This window comes from Elephas maximus, chromosome 20 (genome assembly GCF_024166365.1).
Source record: "Elephas maximus indicus isolate mEleMax1 chromosome 20, mEleMax1 primary haplotype, whole genome shotgun sequence".
Taxonomy (NCBI): Eukaryota; Metazoa; Chordata; class Mammalia; order Proboscidea; family Elephantidae; genus Elephas; species Elephas maximus.
The window spans coordinates 55,584,576-55,604,247 of record NC_064838.1 but is presented as its reverse complement, the minus strand read 5'-3'; the positions used below and the strand labels follow the sequence as shown (position 1 = coordinate 55,604,247).

The following is a 19,672-nucleotide window of genomic DNA, read 5'->3' as shown; positions in this document are numbered from 1 at the left end:
TCAACTAGCTATGTTGCAGGCAGACGATGAAGATGACTTAATGGAAGAGAGGATGAAGAGCCCTTTTGGATCATCCTTCCGAACATTTAATGCAACTGACTACAAACCTATAGGTGAGCATGAAGGGGCAGACATTGATCATTGTGTCATGTTTGGTGTTCCTTATTTAAGCTCCTCTTTTATTTTCTGTGAGGAAACCCTAGTGGCATAGTGGTTAAGAGCTACGACTGCTAACCAAAAGGTTGGCAGCTCAGATCCACCAGGCACTCTTTGGAAACTCTATGAGGCAGTTTTACTCTGTCCTCAAGGGTTGCTATGAGTCGTAATTGACTCAACGGCAACAGGTTTGGTTTTGGTTTTTATTTTCTGAGAGGACTGCAGTGTGCATTGAAAAGCAGAGAAATTATGGAAGTAGTTATGAAAAACCACTTAGAATTCCTTTAGAGGAAAAGAAAGCTTTAAGGTCACAACAATGGTCCAGTTTCAAGTCTTGGCACATCTATTTTCCAGCCACCATTGATGTGAAGCGGAATATCTTTGACCTGTGCACAGACACCAAAGACTGCTATCTCGCTGTCATTGAGGTAAAGGGTGTTTGTAGAAGCCCTGCTCTTCAGTTCTGATGTTCAGAATCATTTTCAAATTGTACTATAGTCATTTTGTCTGGTATAAGACATGCTCTAAAGTCGATACATTCCTGATGGTAGATTATTGTGACGATAGCCTACCCATTTGATGGGGTTTGGGAAATACAAAGAACAGCAGAAATAGCAAGAAAGTCCCAATATAAGACAGCTTGGAGTGGCCCATAACGTCCTGTTACCCTGGACTCACTGCCATCCCTGTATCAGAGGAGTCCGTCTCTCGCCAGAGCAGGACACGTGTGGGTTCCCAGGATGGTGGTCTTTCTTGTGCCTCTCTCTCCACTGCCCAAACCCTCTCATCCTGTTTTTCTTTCCCTCTCTGTGTCCTGGGCACAACATTTTCAGAATCAGCTCAAGAATTTGGGGTATCAGAAGCTTTAAAAGTTTCAGGGTCAAGGTTCGTGGGTCTCAGTCAGCTGAGGTGTGGCTGCGGGCCTTCTGAAAGCTAAGTGGTCCTGGGCACTGGGTGTTCTATTTCAGAATCAAGGCAGCATGGACGCCCTGAACATGGACACAGTGTGCAGGCTGTATGAAGTGGGCAGGCAGCGTCTGGCAGAAGATGAAGACGAAGAGGAGGACCAGGTCAGTGGTTTTGGAGATTGCTTTCTGCTGTGTTTATGATGTTCTTCTGCTCTCGCTATTGGGGTTTTCTAAGATTAGCCTTTGCTACTTGCTGCTGTATTTTGAAGGCTTGTCATGTGCCCTTGATCACTGAAACTCACCGTCACCCAATTTTAGAACATTTCTGTCACCCCAAAAAGTTCTCTTTATCCATTTGCAGTCGCTCCCATTCCCAGCTCCAGGTCCAGGCAACTACTAATCTACTTCCTGTGGTAGAGAGAAATTTTGAGTTTTTTGAGAATTTAAACATTTATAAAATCTGGGTAGATAGTATGATGTTCCAGTCTTAGCTTTTTCTTTTTTGTCTTAGTTATATAGTGCTACTATAACAGAAATACCATGACCAGGTGGCTTTAATAAACAGAAATTTATTTTCTCACAGTTTAGGAGGCTAGAAGTCCAAATTCAGGATGCTGGCTCTAGGGGAAGGCTGTTTTTCTCTTTTGGCTCTGGAGGAAAGTCTTTGAGCTTCTGCTGCTTGGGCAATCTTTATGTGACTTGGCATCTCTTTTCCCCCATCAGTGTTTGTTCCACTTGCTTGTTTAATCTCTCTTATGTCTCAAAAGAGATTGACTCAAGACACACACTACACTAATCATGCCTCGTTAACATAACAAAGACAACCCATTCCCCAATGGGATTATAACCACAGGCATAAAACCAAAAAAAAAAAAAAAAATCCAAACTCGGTGCCCTGGAGTTGATTCTGTTCCATAGCGATCCTATAGGGCAGAGTAGAACTGCTCCCTAGGGTTTCCAAGGAGTGCCTGGTGGGTTTGAACTGCTGATCTTGTTGGTTAGCAGCTGTAGCTCTTAACCACTATGCCACCAGGGTTTCTAAAACACAGGCATAGGGGCTAGGATTTATAACATGTATTTTTTTGGGACACAATTCGATGCATAACATTCCACCCTTTGGCCCCCCCCCATTCATGTCTTTGCCACATGTAAAATACATTTTACCGTTATCACATCATTCATCTCCGAGTTCATCTGAATCATCTGAATCAAATATGGGTGAGACGTTAAGTGCATTCTGTCTGAGGCAAACTACTTAACCTATGAACCTGTGAAATCAAGGATACAAGTTATCTTTCTAAAGTACAATGGCGAACAGGCACAAGGTAGACATTTTCATTACAAATGGAATAAATTGGAGGGAAAGAAGGGATAAAGGACACCAAACAAGTTCAAAACCCGGCAGAACAATTTACATTGTCTCTCAGGGCTTGAAAATAATCCTCATTCTCTGAGACCATCTAGGCAATGGCCCTGCCCTCCAGACTCTGAGGGTTGGCCATGCTTTCTGGATTCTGGGTAGAGGCCTCTGAGCCCCAGGCTTCAGTTCCACCTTCCAGGCCCACTGGGACATCAACTCTGTTCTCTTGGCTTTTGGTGGCCCTGTTCTCCTAGTCCATCTGTGTGGCGACCCCACCCCCTCAGCAAGCCCTGTTCTTTTACCTGTTGGGCATGGCAGCCCCACCCCCTCAGCTTTCCCATTCTCTTGGCCAAACTGAATGGCAGCCCCAGAACCCAGTTGGTGAAGATCTGACTCTGAAACCTAGGAGGCTATGGCTCTACCCTTTGAGATTCCAGAGGTCATGGCCCCACCCTTTGAGACCGAGGCAACTCTGCTTCCCTTGCTCCTTCCAGTAGTTCTGCTGATCTCTGTGTCGTTCCAGGGATGGTCCTGTCCTTTTTTTGGAGGGCAGCAGGTGTAGCTCCCTTGACCTTTTTCCTGCCTGTAGAATTCCAAGAGGCAGACAGCACTCTTTCTTTTCATTCTTTCTCTTCCCCTTCAGTCTAAGCTGATGGGTTTTCTGTTATAATAGTTGGTAAGTCTATCAGTCACAGGCTTAATCTCTTTAACAAAAGATTGTGTAGCCATGTCCTTGGTGAACATTATAGGACATGTGTCCTTAGCTTGTACAACAGAATTTTCACTTTGTACAGTTCATTTTTTTTTTTTTTGCACAAGTAATTTTTAAGTCCATCTCTTTGCTTTGGCATTTTACTATAAGCAGCAAGAGGAAACCACGCAACCCCTTTAAGATCTTGCTTAGAAACCGCCTCATCTAAATATCCAAGTTCATCCCTTAAAAGTTCTACCTTCCACCAAACATTTGAACACTGTTTAGACAAGTTCTTTGCCACTGCGTAAAAAGCATCATCCAGTCACATGGTTTGGGATCTGTCTTCCCCCATCAGTGCTTCTCTCGCTTGTTTAATCTCTTTTATATTTCAAAAGACATTGACTCAAGACACAGCCTACACTAGTCCTGCCTCATTAACATAACACAGACAATACATTGTCCCAAATGGGATTATAACCACAGGCGTAGAGGCTAGGATTTATAACACATTATTTTGTGGTGGGGGGACACATGTAATCCGTAACACTGTCAATAAACCAAAAACCAAGCGCATTGCCATTGAGTCAATTCTGACTCATAGCGACCCTATAGGACCGAGTAGAACTGCTCCTCAGGGTTTTCAAGGAGCGCCTGGTGGATTCAAACTACCGACCTTTTAGTTAGCAGCCATAGCACTTAACCAGTATGCCACTAGGGTTCCTAACTTTCAATAGGGGATTTTAATTGTGGTCATCTTACACTAGGCGCTTGCTTGTGTGGTATATCAGTATTGGTTCTGAAGAGTTTCTCAGTCTGCTGAGTGGTTGCCCTCACCCACATTCTTTTTCTGAGAGTACATTCTCCAGGCCGGATTCTTTTGTCTTGTTTTCTGAGAAATAGTTATTGCTGAGTGAGTAATATAAAGTTGAAAATGAATGTGATTAAGATCTGATTTTTTTTTTTTGTTTTAGATATTAAAGCAGGTAAAATGTCGTTTTTCCTAGATCTTGGTTTCATGTCCCATCCCCTCGCCCCCACTATGGTGTTGTTTAGCCTTGGTGTTCCGTCTCCTCTTTAAGGGCACAGAGATGCTCTGGGTGATGGGGGTGCGGGGATGGCACTGTGAGATGAGAGGGGGCTTCTCTCTGCTGCCATTGCCACAGCCTTGCCCTGCCCTGGTAAATGTCTCAATTGTTAGGGCCGGTGGAATAGCTTCTGTTAGCATTCTTCCCAAACAGCTTGTACTTAAAATTTGAAAGAATTCTTTAAAGACGCAAAGAAAATTGTAATTTTGTAAACATTATTGGATGCTAGTCTAAATACTATGGGCAAAATAGGACTTGGTACTGAGTAAGCAAGGGTGTTTTGTTGTACCACTTTGAGATTCAGAAGTGTGTCACATTGCCTAGCTTTCCAGGTCATGGGCATTTCGTTTATCCTCTAAGTGGAGTCTGCCTTGAATACTGTGTCACCTGGGATCAGAAAGATAAAACAGACTCAGCTAAAAATCACTGTGTGTGCTTTCTTGGTCACTACTGTTCCTGCTATGTTCCCACTGGCTAAGCGTGCGTTTTATTAGAGCTCAAAGATTGCTCGACCCCCAGAAACGGGTTTCTGAGCAGAGTGAGGAAGGAGAGCCTCTTTGTACGTACGTGGGGTAGATGGCCACCATCAGCTTGGCTGCTTCCTGACCTAGAAGCCCTGTGTCACTCCTTCTGTCCGAGGGAGGGCACTTTCCCAGTCCCCTCTCCTCCCTGCACACACATGGACGAGGCTAGGAATGGTCCTTGTTGAATACCATGGGAATATTATTTTGTAAAGAACTTTATTGAAAACGGTATTCTCTGTGCCATACTTTTTTAAATACCATCTTTATGATAAAGAACAATTAGCCTCTGGAGTTTGAGATCAGATGCCCCCAAGGATTTCCTAGTGCAGAAGAACTGTCAGTGATGCTTTTCAGGGGGATGGCCTGGAGGGGCTCGGAGTCTCCTTGGCGTCAGGGTGAGAGGAGCTGGCAGTGGTTAAAGCTCACCTATGTTAGGAGATATGGGTAAGAGGGAGGGGTCTTCAGATGCCTTTCAGATGGATACTTGATATCTTTGCTTCATTTGTGATGTGGATTTCAATGTTGTCTTGAGTGCTTAACTTATTGTTTAGCTTGTACATGTTGCTAGTCTTTTTATACCAGAGCTCACAAGTGGTATTAGATTCTCCAAACTTTATCTGGTTGTCTTGGGTGGGCTTCTTACTAGTAAGTATCTCTTATTCTTGTTTCCTTATAATACCTTAGATACACCCCTCCCACTTTAAATGTATACTCTTTTCTGCTTTAGCTGCTGTGCAACAAGATGTAGTTTATCTGTGAGTAGGTCTAGAAGGCGTAGTTGTCAAACCCTTTGTACCTTACACTGGTACAGGCGGCTACAGACCATCCCATCCTCCATGGGTTCACTCATCAGTACTGGGCTTCACTTCTGTCTCAGGCTTCTCAGATGTTACATGTTGACCTGTAAATCTGGAGGAAAGTGGATTTATTTTATTAACACTGTTAGCGTCTTCTCCCAGATCCTGGCAGTTTACGAGGCAGTAGGGAGCAGTCGTCTTGGGTAACCACCACCGGGCTCCGTGTGATGCCTGATGTCCATCTTTGAGGGGAGGTCAAAAAAAGGAAAGCTAAGATTTTGGGAGGTGGAAGGCTCTTCTGTGGGTTGGCCTCGTTCTTCCTGCATACGTGGAGCGAATGGTGAGAGCGAAGGCTGGAGATGGGTGGCTGGCTGTGGAAGCAGGGGACCAGTGGAGCAAACAAGGTCAGTGCTCCTCTTCCATCAGTTCCCTGCCTCCATGGTTTTCTGTTTAACTTTCCCTTTGAGTAGTTAGGGGAGAAAGATACTAAGGGTTAGGGAGGTGGTTAGAACTTCTGACTCTTTGGTATAGGAAGAAAAAACATGGCTATGTCAGGATGGACTGCCAAGACTGAGAGGCTCAGCAGGGCCCCACTAGGTGGCTCTGGGGTACAGTCTACAGAAGAGCCTAAAAGCTCTCTAGCTCTGACAGGACTAGATGTCCAGTTGGATCTGCACTGTGGGTAACTTAGTATTGCTTCCTGATTACTCAGGATCCAGGCACACTCTTCCTGCAGCAGTGACCCCACAGTCCTCTGGTCACTGGGTACATGTCATGTTTGGAGGACACCCATTAGAGAACCGCTCGTACACTCAAGCTCCTGCATTTCCAGTCTTCATTTAGAGATCTTTCAGGTGGTATAATGCTATATCTATTTAAGTAAGTCTCCGTTGTAACCTTAATTCTGTTGGTTTCCATGCCCTCCCTGAATCCTGCAGTGGTGTTTGCCGTATTTATTATTCCCATCTGATTCCTCCACACTGCCTCTTTCTGTGCCAGTTTGATTTTTTTTCTTAGTCTTCTTTGTATGCTCCACCTGATTTTAAAACCAGATACTTTTCATTTTCATATGAATCATTTGTTATTCAGAGTTTTTTCCTAGTTTAGATATCTGCTCTGAGGTCTTCTCAGATGTTCCAGGTATGTCCTGCATGGCCAGGGATGCAGGTACCTGTGACCAACACCTTTGAATCTGCCTTTTCACTTCAGCAAAATAAACTCAGAAGTCTAAGTGGTCAGCCACCATTTGATCAAATGGTGCAGCGTAAAGTGTCAGCATAAATGATTATTATTTATTTACTTAAGCAGGTTTATTGAGATATAATTTATACTCCTTAACAATGGATGTCTTTTGTTTGCCCTTGTGTTTAAATAAACTTGGAGAGCAACAGGAAGGAACTGTAGCATTATATTGGTGAATGAACCGTACCCAGTGTATTTGACAGCCACGAATATTTGGTCTGCTGGTTTGCCTGCCTTCAGACATTTGATGTTAGCAGAGCTAAGCCAATCACCTGTCAAAACTCCTATACATTGCAATTTAGTATATCCATGTGTTATTTTTAGAAATCACTTCAGTCAACTTTGATGTTGGCTTTTAGGAAAATGGAAAAGCCAAAGATTAATTGATCACTGTCCCCAGATTTTGAAAAGCCGTACCTTTCAATTAGTTAAATTTATAAAAACCTCAACAAGGGAATAATGCTGTCTTTTCTCCACTCCATTGTGGAATCTGGGACACACTATATGCTGTGCTTCCTGTGTGTTCTCCATTGCCTAGCAGCTGGGAGGCGTCTTCACTGATGACACACCTACTGTGTGTCTGCTCAATGCTGAATGTGGTGACTCCCAAGAGTCCCTTGTTTTTCCCCATAAAATTAAAAATGTGTATGAGTTACAGTCTGCCAGTGACAAGAGAAAAATACAAGTTTTATGATCCTGAAATGAACCTATACCTTTTAAAAAATTTTTTATTTTTGTTGTTGAGAATATACACAGCAGAACATACACCAGTTCAACAATTTTTACATGTACAATTCAGTGACATTGATTACACTCAAGCTGTGCAACCATTCTTAACCCTTTTTTTCTGAGTTGTTCCTCTCCCATTAACATAAACTCACTGCCCCTTAAGTTTCCTATCTAATCTTTAGGGTTGCTGTTGTCAGTTTGATCCCATAGAGAAAGTTCTTAAGAACCTATAGTTTTAAAGACAGTTAACACCAGAAACGAGTTAAAAGGAGAAGCAGGAGTTTAAATTTTGCAAAAGATGACATGTTGAAGTGTTAAGACAGTAGGTTCAGGTTTGAATTAACTTTTTTTTTTTTTTCTTTAAAAGCTCTCCCAGTTTTTAGATTCTGCTCTTAAAGTATGACTAGAATTGGGTTTCCTAAGAGATCGGTCATATTTTTGAAGAAAATATAGACTAAAGGCTGTTTCTCTTGAAAAACAGATATGTATTCAGGAAGAATTTTGAATGATCCAGGAAATGCTCCACTGATTTAAAAAAATCAAATGCCTGTCATAAAATAAATCTTGAATTATCTACGGGGAAAGCATATAGGAGTCATTCTGTTGAAGTCCTAAAGAACAAGACAATTTGGTGTAGCAGAGAAGGTCAGAGGGAATGCTTGGATTTACCTTTTTGGTTTTGTCATCAGTTTACACCTCTGTGGACAGGAGCGTGTTGTTACAGAAAGTAGAACTTCAGAACTGGCAGGTACTTTAGGGCTTATCTTGTCCTGGAGCTCTTATGGGGGGTACACTTCGCAATTCCTGAGGAACCTTTCCAGAATCCGCTTGTGTGTGAGCGTGATCTGTGAAGATGCTGCTTCTATCAGTCGGACCCTGGATGAGATTTAGGCACGTGTGTTTGGAAAAAAAAAAGTTTTTGCTGTTGATTCTGATAGTCATATCTGATTAAGAGCCACTTACTTAATTAGACCACCTCATTTAACAAGAGATTGCAATTCAGAGAAGTTGGCATATGATAGATGTTCAGTAAATAGTCGTTGCTTTGTTCTAATTCTTAACGTGGGCAGCAGTAGAGAGCCCCTGTGGACTTCTTATCCAGGATGGCTCAAGACCATAGAAAGTTGGAGAGACTAGAGGTTGGCAGAGAAGGGACCTGGGAAAGAGCATCAGGAATTCCAGATATGTGGGACGTAACAGTTGATTGGATGTGAAGCCGTGGAAATAGGAGAAGGGAAAGATAGTTTTGAGCTTTTGACTTGGTAACTAGGGGAAGTGTGGGAGAGTTTCTAGGTTTAAGGGTGGTTTGAGTTCGGTTGTGGAATTACAGAGTTTTGAACTCTGTGGAACAGATGGATAAAACCAGTTGCCACTGAGGCGACTCCGACTCACGGCAACCCTGTGTGTGTCTCCACTGTGCTCCACAGGGTTTCCAGTGGCCGATTTTTCAGAAGTAGATCACCAGCCCTTTCTTCTGAGGAGCCTCTGGGTGGATTTGAACCACCAATCTTTTGGTTAGGAGCTGAACAGGCTAACTGTTTGCACCATCCAGGGACATAGAACTTTCTACTAATGAGACTTCAAGGTTTATGAATGAGAGGAAATACGAAGGCAGAAATAAAAGTTGGAGGAAGCCCTGTGCCTAGAGGAGATGAACAGGAAGAGACCAAGGAAGGCTCAGGCAGCAGCACAGTGTGGAAGCCGGGGTTGCTTGGTGTCAGTCGCTGCAGAGAGCCACAGAAGAGGAGAAGTAGCAAGAGTCCTCGGGGTGGCCATTCAGGACTTCATATTTCTTTAGGAGGGGTTCTGTAATTGTACTAATAAACACTTGTTGAACCTTACTATATGCCAGGCACTTCCCAAAGATCTCATATACACATATGTACACCCATTTTTTCCCCTTTATGTCTCAGCAGCAACCCCATGAGGCTAAATAAATTGCCTAAGGTCAATGACAGTGCTGTCAGAGTTTGGGTTCAGCTTAGGCAGCCCGGCTCTGGGGCACATGCCCGTGACTGCTGCACTGTGGAGAGTGGTGTGGGCAGAAGCCATGCTGCCAAGTGTTAGAGGAAGGGAGTGTGGGCGAGTGAGGCCCTCAATGCCAGGAATAGGGCTTAGGCCACACTCCTCAAAACTCGATAGGTGGAAGGAATTGGCAGTTTGTGTAGATTGAAAAGGTGTTAGTTTTGTATAGGAGCCAGTAGAGAGAGAGGGTGCATGGAGTGGAGACAAGGAGGGTGGGTGCACCTGTGGTAATGAGGTCCCATGGTGGACTGAGGTCTAGAGCAGGAGGGATGTCCTCCTCAGCCAGAGGTGACATCAGGGCAGCCGAGGGAGCTCATGCCAGCTCACCTGACCTCTATAAAGGCGAGTGCTGGTCCATCTGCAGGGATTTGGGCCTTTAGGTAATGGTGAAATCAGCTTAAGGTAGAGTGGAGGTGAGTAAGTGACATTTGTCACTAGAGAATCTTAAATACGCACTACACAGTGCTCAGCCCAGTGTGTCACAAACAGAACAAACGTGGAAACTGTTTCGAACAGAGCTGGCTGTGTGAGTAGCTCACCACAGCTTTGCCAGGCGGATGGTTCACACCGTGGTGCCTCTAACGCACTAGTTAGTACAGATGTGGGACATGGTGGTTAACAGTTGTGATAGATAAATGGAAATTTATTTGTTGTTTTAATTTAAAATGGCCCTGCCCTAAATTCCTCCAATTTAATTCTTAGAGAATTAGAAATAAAAAACAAAACAATATTCCTAGGTCCAAAACATCATCTAAATAGTGCTGGAGTTTAGTCAGGATTCTAGCAAAATTTGTTTCATTACATCATTGTTCTTACCCTTTCTGGCCTCTCATGGACGCTTTACTCTTTAGATGCGGAGGAGAGGGGCTCATGCTGCCAACCAGGTAGTTGAACCAGGAGAGAATGCTCCTAAAATTGTCTCCTGCAGTGTCTTTTGCGCTGAACCACAGGATTAGATTCTACCACAGCATTTTGGACAGGTCTTGTGAACCTCCGCTTCGTGATCAGGCTTCAGATTTAAAATTTAGGAAGTGAGTTTATGGCTGTATCCATGTGTGGTGTAGTTGTGGTAAACCAGCACTGGCCACGAAGCACTGAGTATAGATGGGGATGTGATGGGCTCCCCTTGGGGTTCGGGTGGCTCTTTCCTTCCTACTCATTTTCCCTCCCCGTCCCGATCACATACAGTGTCCTCACAGCCGTCCTGGGTGAATACACATACAACTGTGTCTTCTGCTACAAGAGTAGAATAAAGGTTAGGTCTGTAGGCTGCTGGAAGAATTTGGAATGGTATCTGTAGTTCAAAGCTTAGACCCTGGTTGACCTATTTTCCAGAATTGCTCTTAATTTTTTCTCAGTTCTCCTGCATCAGCTAAGTTTGATGTTTTTAGAAATGAAAGAGAACTGGTTAATAAATGTTTGAACAGACATTGGTTTTTTACATACTCACTCAACTATGGAGCTTTAAAAGGTGTGATCTTACCTTTTCAGTGTAATAGTTATACTCCATAAAGGCTTAAGTGACACAGGGCCCTGGATACTCCCTTCTTTAATGTATGTACTTGTTTTTAATGGTGGTACTTTGTTAATGGATTAGAGCTAATTAAAAAACCCGTTGCCGTCAAGTCAAATCCAACTCCTAGCAGCCCTACAGCACTGCCCTGTAGGGCTTCCGAGGCTGTAAGCCTTTATGGGAGCAGATTGCCATGTCTTTTTCCCACAGAGTGGCTGGTGGGTTTTAACTGCCGACCTTTTGGTTAGCAGCTGAGCGCTCTAACCATTTTGCAACGAGGGCCCCCTTATAGCTAATTAGGGCGTGAAAATATTCCTGAAAAAAAAGGGCAGAAGTTGTAATCTGATAAGCAGTGATTTTGGATTCTTCTCCCTGAATTTTGTGTGCACCGATGTGCCTGTAGGGGCTGTGAGTCTGCCCCGCCTCGCTTTCTCGCTGCTGCCTCCCAGCACTCTCAGCTCCTTCCCTGTGGGCCGTGGAGAGGTGAAGGCTGTGGAACCGCAGTCTCAAGCCATTGTACACACAGGCCCCCACAAAACCTGGCACAGACCTTATATACACACCTGTGCCAGCATTAGGAGTACTTTGTGTTTAAAGTGGTCAGTTTTTCCCGTATAGCTGCTAGAAATTGTTGGGAAGATCTTAAGTCATGCCTGGATAAAAGTGTCTAAAGGGGATTCTACAATTATCAAAAGTCCATGAAGCAGAGGTGCTTTCCCGGATGAGGCAGATTCCGTCACAGCTGGAGAAAACAGTGGCTGGTCAGCGCCAACGTTTGTTTTTTAAGCAAGTGGCAGGCGGTAACAGCTCCCCCTCCTCTGCTTTTTTTAAATTGACAGTGGTTTTTTTCTATCTTGAATTTTAGTGGGCTGGTGTATTAAATAAAGTTCTATCTTACTGTAGCAGGAATTGGATTCCTTTTACTTTGGCAAGGCTCAGTTGACGTTTGATCAGAGGATAAGTGATTGAATATTGATCACGCTTAACTGGGGGATCCTGTCATCTTTATCAAAGCCGTGAGGTATCTTTGTGCCCTATCCCACTTAGAGGGAAACAGTTTGGATTCTAGTGGAAAGTTGAAATCTGTGGGAAGATGTCAGAATGTATCGTTTACAAAGCCCAGAGTACCTAGAGCCAAGTACTTCCTTGGTTGTCTGGTAGCTTTCCTGCCTTTGGGAAGTTCTCTTAAAATGGAAGGATGGACAATTTCTAGCATACCTTTTTTTGTGGCTTGGAACAGAAAATGTGGCTCTTAGTGTTTATATTGTAAAGTCTGTTTTGGTGCAGTGCTCATATCATTGATGCTTATGGTAGTGGTGTCAGGGGTTTACTACTTCTGTGGTTACAGGAGCTTGAAGGACTTAGAGCTGATGATCCAGCAGCTGTGTTCTTCAGTTTTGTTAAAGCTTTGCTTTTTAGATTCCCGGTAGAAGCTTTTGCTGTAGCAGTTCCACTGATTTCACTTGCTTTGGTTGATGCAGGAGAGAAAGGAGAGCCCTCACGGGTTCGTTGTTACTTAACTTGGAACCTACAATATTGATGGCAGAGACCTGTGTTTTTGAAGCAACTTGTCTGCTTCCTGGGACAAGGGCTGCCTGAGCAGTGTTCGCTTTGGGAAAGACCAGTAATCCTTATTTGAGGGGTGCTCTGACTGTCCTGGGGGACACGTGTGCTTGTCTTAGCCATCACTGACAAGTCCACCGGCCTGTGAAGTCTGTGCTAACTTCAGGTTACCGCCCTCTTTACTGACGCATCTCTCCCCTATCCTTTTGGGAAAGACTCACCATGTGGCCCTTGTGGTGAGGCTTCCCTTTGTGTCCTGATGGGCCTCACACTTTCTCACCAGGAAGAGGAAGAGCAGGAGGAGGAAGATGATGATGAAGATGATGACGACACTGACGATCTCGATGAGCTTGACACTGACCAGCTGCTGGAGGCAGAGTTGGAGGAAGACGACAACAACGAGAATGCAGGGGAAGATGGGGACAATGACTTCTCTCCTTCTGATGAGGAGCTAGCAAACCTGCTGGAGGAGGGAGAGGACGGGGAGGACGAGGACTCTGATGCAGACGAGGAGGTGGAACTGATCCTGGGGGACAGTAAGTACAGGGCGGACCACCGGGCCAAGCCTGGGCAGCGCCTGGGAGAGGTCTCTTCTGTTGGGCCAGCCCAACCCAGAGGGCAGCACAGCAGGGTTCTGTGCCCCTGGCCGAGGACTTTCCACCCCTTGCGCCTTGAGGAAAAAGAGACTTATCTTTGATCCTTTGCTTGCCTGGCAGATGTGTAACCAACTGGCTGTCATCTGTTATATTTGGAGTTAGGGGGTGGGCAGACTTCTTTTACAAAGGGCCAAGCAGTAAAATTGTAGGCTTTGCAGGCCATATGGTCTCTGTTGCAGCTACTCAGTTCTGCTGATGTCGCACAAGAGCCGCCATAGACGATAAGGAAATGAGTGAATGTGGCTGTGTGGCAGTGAAATCTTTACAAGAACAGGCGGCAGGCTCGATTTGGGCCTTGGGCCATAGTTTGCCAATCCCTGGTATATAGGCTTTGCTTTAGAATGGATGGCCAAAGTGTAGTTCTCCCCCAGGGGCAGAGCAGCAATCAGCCGGGTGTTCCTTACGGCCATTGGACCTCGTCCGTTCTAAAGTGATGCAGAAATAAAGCCCCTCTTTTGGAGGCGTCCTTTCCTGTCTGCTTGTGGCTAATCCCTCTTAAAAGCCGGGAGACAAGTGTTTCTCTTTGGTTTCTGTTTTGGCCACTTCCTTTTTTTTCTGCTGCTTTCTTACTCCACGTTATGGAGCACAAGCCTCCAGTTTCTATAGTAATTTCACATCAGGACAGGTTTGACTGTTCCGTGGCTCTGACTTTGCTCGTGACCCTGAGTAAACGAGCGACTAGACCTGAGGCCGCTTGCTCTGCAGCTGCACCTTACCCATCTCAAGAGGACCTGTCGCTAGCGACAGACTCCTGGCCACTCTGGGTCTGCTTCCACCTGGTGTTGCCCTGCCTGATGGGAATAATCCCCCGGATAAAAAGCTCGCCAGTTTTCCTGTGGCTAACCCAGCCACCATCTAACCACCAGGGCAGGTACTGTGTCTAAAACGGTAGTCACTGACCACAGGTAGCTACTTAAATTAACTGAATTAAAAATTCGGTTCCTTATTTTCAAGACCATATTTCAAATGCTCAGTAGCCACACGTGGCTGCCATATATCAGATATAGAACATTTCCATCATCACAGAAAGTCCTGTTTTACTGGAGTATGCCCACTGAACGCCAAGCCTCTTCGTAATGGATGCTTTTTTAAAACAAAATTGTGGTAAAATATATATAACAAATTTATAATTTTAACTATACAATTCACTGGCATTAGTTACAGTCACAATATTGTGTGACCATCACCGCTGTCTATTTCCAAACTTTTCATCACCCCAAACAGCAGCTCTGTATCCAATAACTGCCCATTCCCCCGTTCCCCCAGCCCCTGTGACCACTAACCTACTTTCTATCTCTAGTAATTTTTCTGGACATTTAATAGAATCGTACAACATGAGGCCTTTTTGTGTCTGGCTTATTTCACTTAGCGTAATGTAATGTTTTTAAGGTTCATCCATATCATAGCATGTTACCAATCAGTACTTTGTTTTTACAGCCAAATAATATTCTCTTCTGTGTATGTACCACATTTTGTTTATCCATCCATCTGTTGATGGCCATTTTGGGTGGTTTTCTCTCTTGGTGGGGGGAGAAAGTATATGTGTGTGTGTATGGTGGAAGGAGGGCAGGTGGCAGTGTGTATTAAAGAAATGTGTGTGTGTGTGTGTGTATGTGTATATGTATATATAGAAACCCTGTGGCGAGGTGGTTAAGAGCTACGGCTGCTAACCAAAAGGTCAGCGAATCCACCAGGAGCTCCATGGAAACGTATGGGGCAGTTCTGCTCTTCCCTGTAGGGTCACTATGAGTCGACAGCAGTGGTTTTTTAATACATATGAAAGAGTTTCCTATTCCACAGTAACCTGAGTCCATTTTCTTGGGTTAAATCTTACACATGCTTCCAGCCCTCCAACCTGATGGCTGGCTGGCCTAGGGGAGGCTTTCTTACATTAGGTCCTCTTTCCAAAGTTGTTTTCTGAAGATGCTCTGTGGATGTGGGGGATAGTGCCTCATAGCTGCCATCTACTGTTCATCTGCTTCTATACTTGGAGTAGGACTTGCCTTATTTCAAGCCACAGTCATAGAGGCTAAGGGGCAAGGGACAGCTACAGTACAGGTGCAAATAACAGGCCAGGTTTTACTAAGGCTTTTTGTCATATGTGAGTAGTGAGATGAGGGTCATAACGTCTACCTCCCTTAGTTACAGAGGTCGGTAAGCTGGTCAGGAGGGGCGACCACCTGCAGGCCAGCCTGGGGTGGGGCCCCTGATGCAAGAGCGTTGCTCTCATTTTTCATTCTTAATTTGAGTATAAAGCCACCAAATCTGGATTCGTTCTAGAAAACTACAGCCTCCTTTTAACCTTCACCTTTAGCTTAGGAAATTGCCTCTCTCAAGCCCAAGAAGCAGTCTGGGAAACTTTGAATTCTATCAGTCATGAGAATGCTGCGGCTTTAACTTGGGTGGCAATCTTTATGCTGTGAAAATGCCTAGTAGATGACCACTTAGTGACATTTCAGCTTGGACCCCAGCGTTCAGGTGGAGACGTAAAGGTGGAGCTGCAGTGTCAACTCCACCACTCTGTGCTTAGGGGAGATGGGCAGCAGCTCTGCACAGCAGACAGAACGTTCTCTGCACCCTTGGCTTGCTAGTAGGTCTCAGGAATCCTCTGGAGTCATAGCTCTTAACCTTATTGGGGTTATGGGCCCCTTTTAGGATATGATGAAAGCCTTAGATTACAGAAGACCATGCCCACGTGCCTGTAGATCACTTTGCGTGGGGCACAAGGGCTCCAGGTGCTGACCCCACCCTAGGAAGAGAAACAGCTTGACTCTAAAGTGTTTGTTTCTCCATTCCAGTTTAAAAATAAAAAGAAAAAAAACCTGTTAAATGCCACAACACATTAAACCCTTCAGGGATTATTTCAACCTAGACTACTTTTGCCTCAAAGGGCCTGGGATTGGGTCTCTTTAGCACTTGGAGGATGACACAAAAGGCTAGTTAGGAAGCCAGAGAAAGGAGTCCTACCGCCTGTCCACTGGAGGGACGTCAGTACCCAAGCCCTGAGGGCTCTCTCTCAAATTGAGCCTGGCAGTTATTTGCTTAAAGAAGATTGTGCTGTGACCCTCATTAAGCTGCATTCACAGCCCTTAGATGTGATGCAGAGCTGCTAAGACACTTAGCTCTTAAACCGAAGCAGCTATGGTCAGACACGGCTCAGGCCGGTGGGTCTGCCGTAGACAACCGGGGAGCCTCAGGACCTGTGCTGCGCTCGGCTCTGGGCAGGAGCCACCCCTTCCCCCACTGGCGCTTCCTCTTAGAGGTCTTGAAGCGGAACGCTGGTGATGTGTAGTTGGTATCAGCTTTGTCATGCCCTTGTTTGTTCTTTGGTTTCTTCATGCTGTCCTCTCATCCCTCCCCAATAGCCAGGCTGTGCTTGTGCCCATTTAGTCACAGGAACGGTGGTTTTTTCCAGGCATCTCATTTGCTTACTTTCAGGACTTTATGTCACTGCGATGGTTTTCTTGGCTTTACCTTCACCACTTCTATTTTCTTCCTAAAGGAGAAGGTAGTGAATGAAGGGAAAGTTGATGAACACGCATCACTCTTCCTTGTCTTTGCTGAGTTCGTTCTCTCAGGTGCCTGGGAAAGGCTGATGAGGGTCTTTGGTGCTAGTGGCTGCCCCTTCCTGCAGGGGAGCCCCAGAGCCTGTGGGCCTTTGCAAGGCTGCAGCTCAAGGTTTGTTCACCCACTTTGTTGGGGACCTTATTAAAATCCACATTCACAGCTTCTTGGGTTATGAGTAACTAGAGTGGACACCATAGCCTTTCTCTTTCACGCAGCAAATATTGAAGTCTTATGAGCTAGGCACCATGTTTCTCATCCTAGTCAGCCACACATGATGTCAAAACCAAAAACCAAACCCACTGCCGTCGAGTCGATTCCGACTCATAGCGACCCTATAGGACAGGGTACAAGTGCCCCGTAGAGTTTCCAAGGAGTGCCTGGTAGATTCGAACTGCTGACCTTTTGGTTAGCAGCCGTAGCACTTAACCACCACGCCACCAGGGTTTCCACACATGATGTAGCGACCTCATTTTGAGGATTCTTTTTGCTACCACCTAGTTTTAACCTTTAATAGGTCCTTCCAGAGGTTAATGCGTTCCGTTCACTGCCTGAGGCAGATGGCCAAGCAGAGGGCTTCTCGTGTGGCAGGCACGGTGCCCCTTCCAGAACGGCTTGGCTGCTCCCTGCTGGCCTCCCTCCCACAGAAGAGTTTCTGGACAACTCCTCTGTGATGTGGCTGCCAGCTGGCCAGTACCTTTCTGGAAATGTATTCCCTGCAGGTTCCATTCAGGAATAACACAGGCATGAATCCAAGGTGGACTGTATGGCTGCCTTTGTGAGGTCTTCTAAGGAATGGAGAAAGGAATGGCTGAGGAGCTTAAGACAAGACAAACTCTCACCCTTGCTTTGGCCCAGCTGTCTTATTCCATGAGGTCAGGCAGGCCTGACTGACTCCAGAGGCCCAGGGTGCTCACTGCTGCCCTCAGCAGCCATTCTGAGCAGGCGGTCCAGGTCCCAGCAGGTGTCGCAGGCAGGAAGAAGAGCCTCCAGGAGGCAGAGGGCACCACGCCCAGGCCCTTTGAAAGGTAAGCGCAGGCAGTCCCAGGGGCGACCACCGGTACCAGCAACAGGTATAGTCTCCAGGGCCAGCTCCACAGAGTTAATTGGTGTGTTTTCTTCTTTCTGGAAGCTGGTAATTAACCTTGCCCAGGCCTAAGTGTGTGCGGGTGCTTCCTTTCTGAGAGCATCCCTTCAGCCTAGTGCCTAACCTCTCTCTCTCCTCCTACCTTTCAGCTGACAGCTCTGACAACTCCGATTTGGAAGATGATATCATCTTATCTCTGAACGAGTGAGGCCATCACCACATGGAAGAGTCTTCACAGGCGGGGAAACTGAGTCAAGTGAATTCAGAACACCTCCCCTTCCCTTCCCTCAGGGGTGTCTGTCTTTTAAGGAACTGCACACCCTGAATTCAGATGCTTCTGGCTTACAGAGTCTCATTTGAATCTGAGGGTCCTTCCAAAAACAGTACCACCACAAAAAGACAACAGGGTTAGGCCCTATTCTGCTTCACCGCCCCTGCTAGGATGGACATACACTTCCTCAAGGGAAAAAAAAAAAAAAGGAAACATGTCTCTGGGGCTATTTCACAATATATTTTCTTTGTATAATGTTCTTTACTTAAAGAACAAGAAATAGTTTTTTAAAAAACGTAAAAAAAAAAAAAAAAGCATTTATAACTGAGGGCATGAACTTATATCCACCAGGTCTCATCCCTACACTTCATTTTTTTGGCGGAGAAAATGATGTCTAAAGAACAAGAGGCATTTTTACATATTTAAAGGAAAAGGAAAATCGTGGTTTCTTAAATTGATAAGGATTAAGACTATTTTATTATAAATATAATATATGATTTTTTTTAACCTGTCTGGTTGCCTCACACACTGTCAGGTTAATTTGTCTTCCTTCCTGCAGAGGTGGGAGAAAGGCAGTGCTGTTTGCCGAGTGAATGCATCAATTCAGCCACCTTCACGGCTCGGGGGCGGCAAGGTCATTGTGGATATTGGTTTTGTGGAGTTGAGGGAACTTAGGAGATATAAGTTCACTCCCTCTATTTTTCTTTGATTCAGTTTTTCAAAAATCTTTTTTTCTTCCCTTTCTCCCCAATGTGGAAATTACAAATCAAAGGCCTTTTTCTTTAATGTAAAGTGTATTTATTTAAAAAAAAAAAACAAAAAAACAAAAAAACAAAATAAACTACAAGTCTGTCTTTGTTTATGGCCTTTCCCTGTTCTCTTTTACCAAAGGGGTGTGGCCTCTCCACGGAGTGTCCGGCCAGGCAAGAGAGCCGCCTGCCAAGAGGGCCGACCAGGAGGGGAATGTGTTCTGCCCAAATAAAGCCTCGGGGAGAACAGCAGCGGGGTCAGTGTTTGCCCTTGGTTGGTCTGCAGCTCTCCCTCTGGGAGTGCCTGCCTTAGGAGACGCTGTCAGAGAGCAGCCTATGGGGCTGAGGGAGGCGCCCAGCGCTTTGTGCACTGTGGACGCATCCCTCTAGCCCCACGTTCTGAAGCGAGGTGGCAGCTCCTGAGTACAGATTGGGTGGAGCTCTGGACTAAAGGGCTGGCAAAGCTAAGCAGTGAAAGCATTTTGGCCGTCCGTTTGTTGGGGTGACTGTCCTTACTAACAGTGGACTTGAGCAGTTGTCCAGTCCTGGAAGTTTAGGGGCTGACTGGCAGTTCCGGACCACCCGGAGGTGCCTTGGAAAGGCAGGCCTGGTGACCTGCTTCCGAAAGGTCACAGCCTTCAAAGTCCTATGGAGCACAGTTCTACTCTGCACACATGGCTCACCATAAGTTAGAATTGACTTGATGGCAACTAACAACAGGGCCTAGTCAGGCTGTGTTGCAGAAAAAT

General features: G+C 45.4%; 1 protein-coding gene across 7 annotated transcripts in view; it reads left to right on the top strand.

Annotated features, from left to right (window-relative positions):
- The window catches only part of DCAF1 (DDB1 and CUL4 associated factor 1), a 95,101-nt gene extending 75,487 nt beyond the window's left edge, over positions 1-19,614 (top strand). For 6 of the 7 annotated variants that reach the window (XM_049861732.1, XM_049861731.1, XM_049861735.1 and 3 more), the window contains 4 exons: positions 9-113; positions 511-584; positions 1,125-1,226; positions 12,880-19,614. In XM_049861732.1, the coding sequence (XP_049717689.1) occupies positions 9-113; positions 511-584; positions 1,125-1,226; positions 12,880-13,293 (695 nt within the window). In that variant the 3' untranslated portion in view covers positions 13,294-19,614. The remainder of the gene's footprint in view (positions 1-8; positions 114-510; positions 585-1,124; positions 1,227-12,879) is intronic. The other variant, XM_049861734.1, reaches the window with a different exon arrangement.
- Positions 19,615-19,672: the final 58 nt, after the last annotated feature.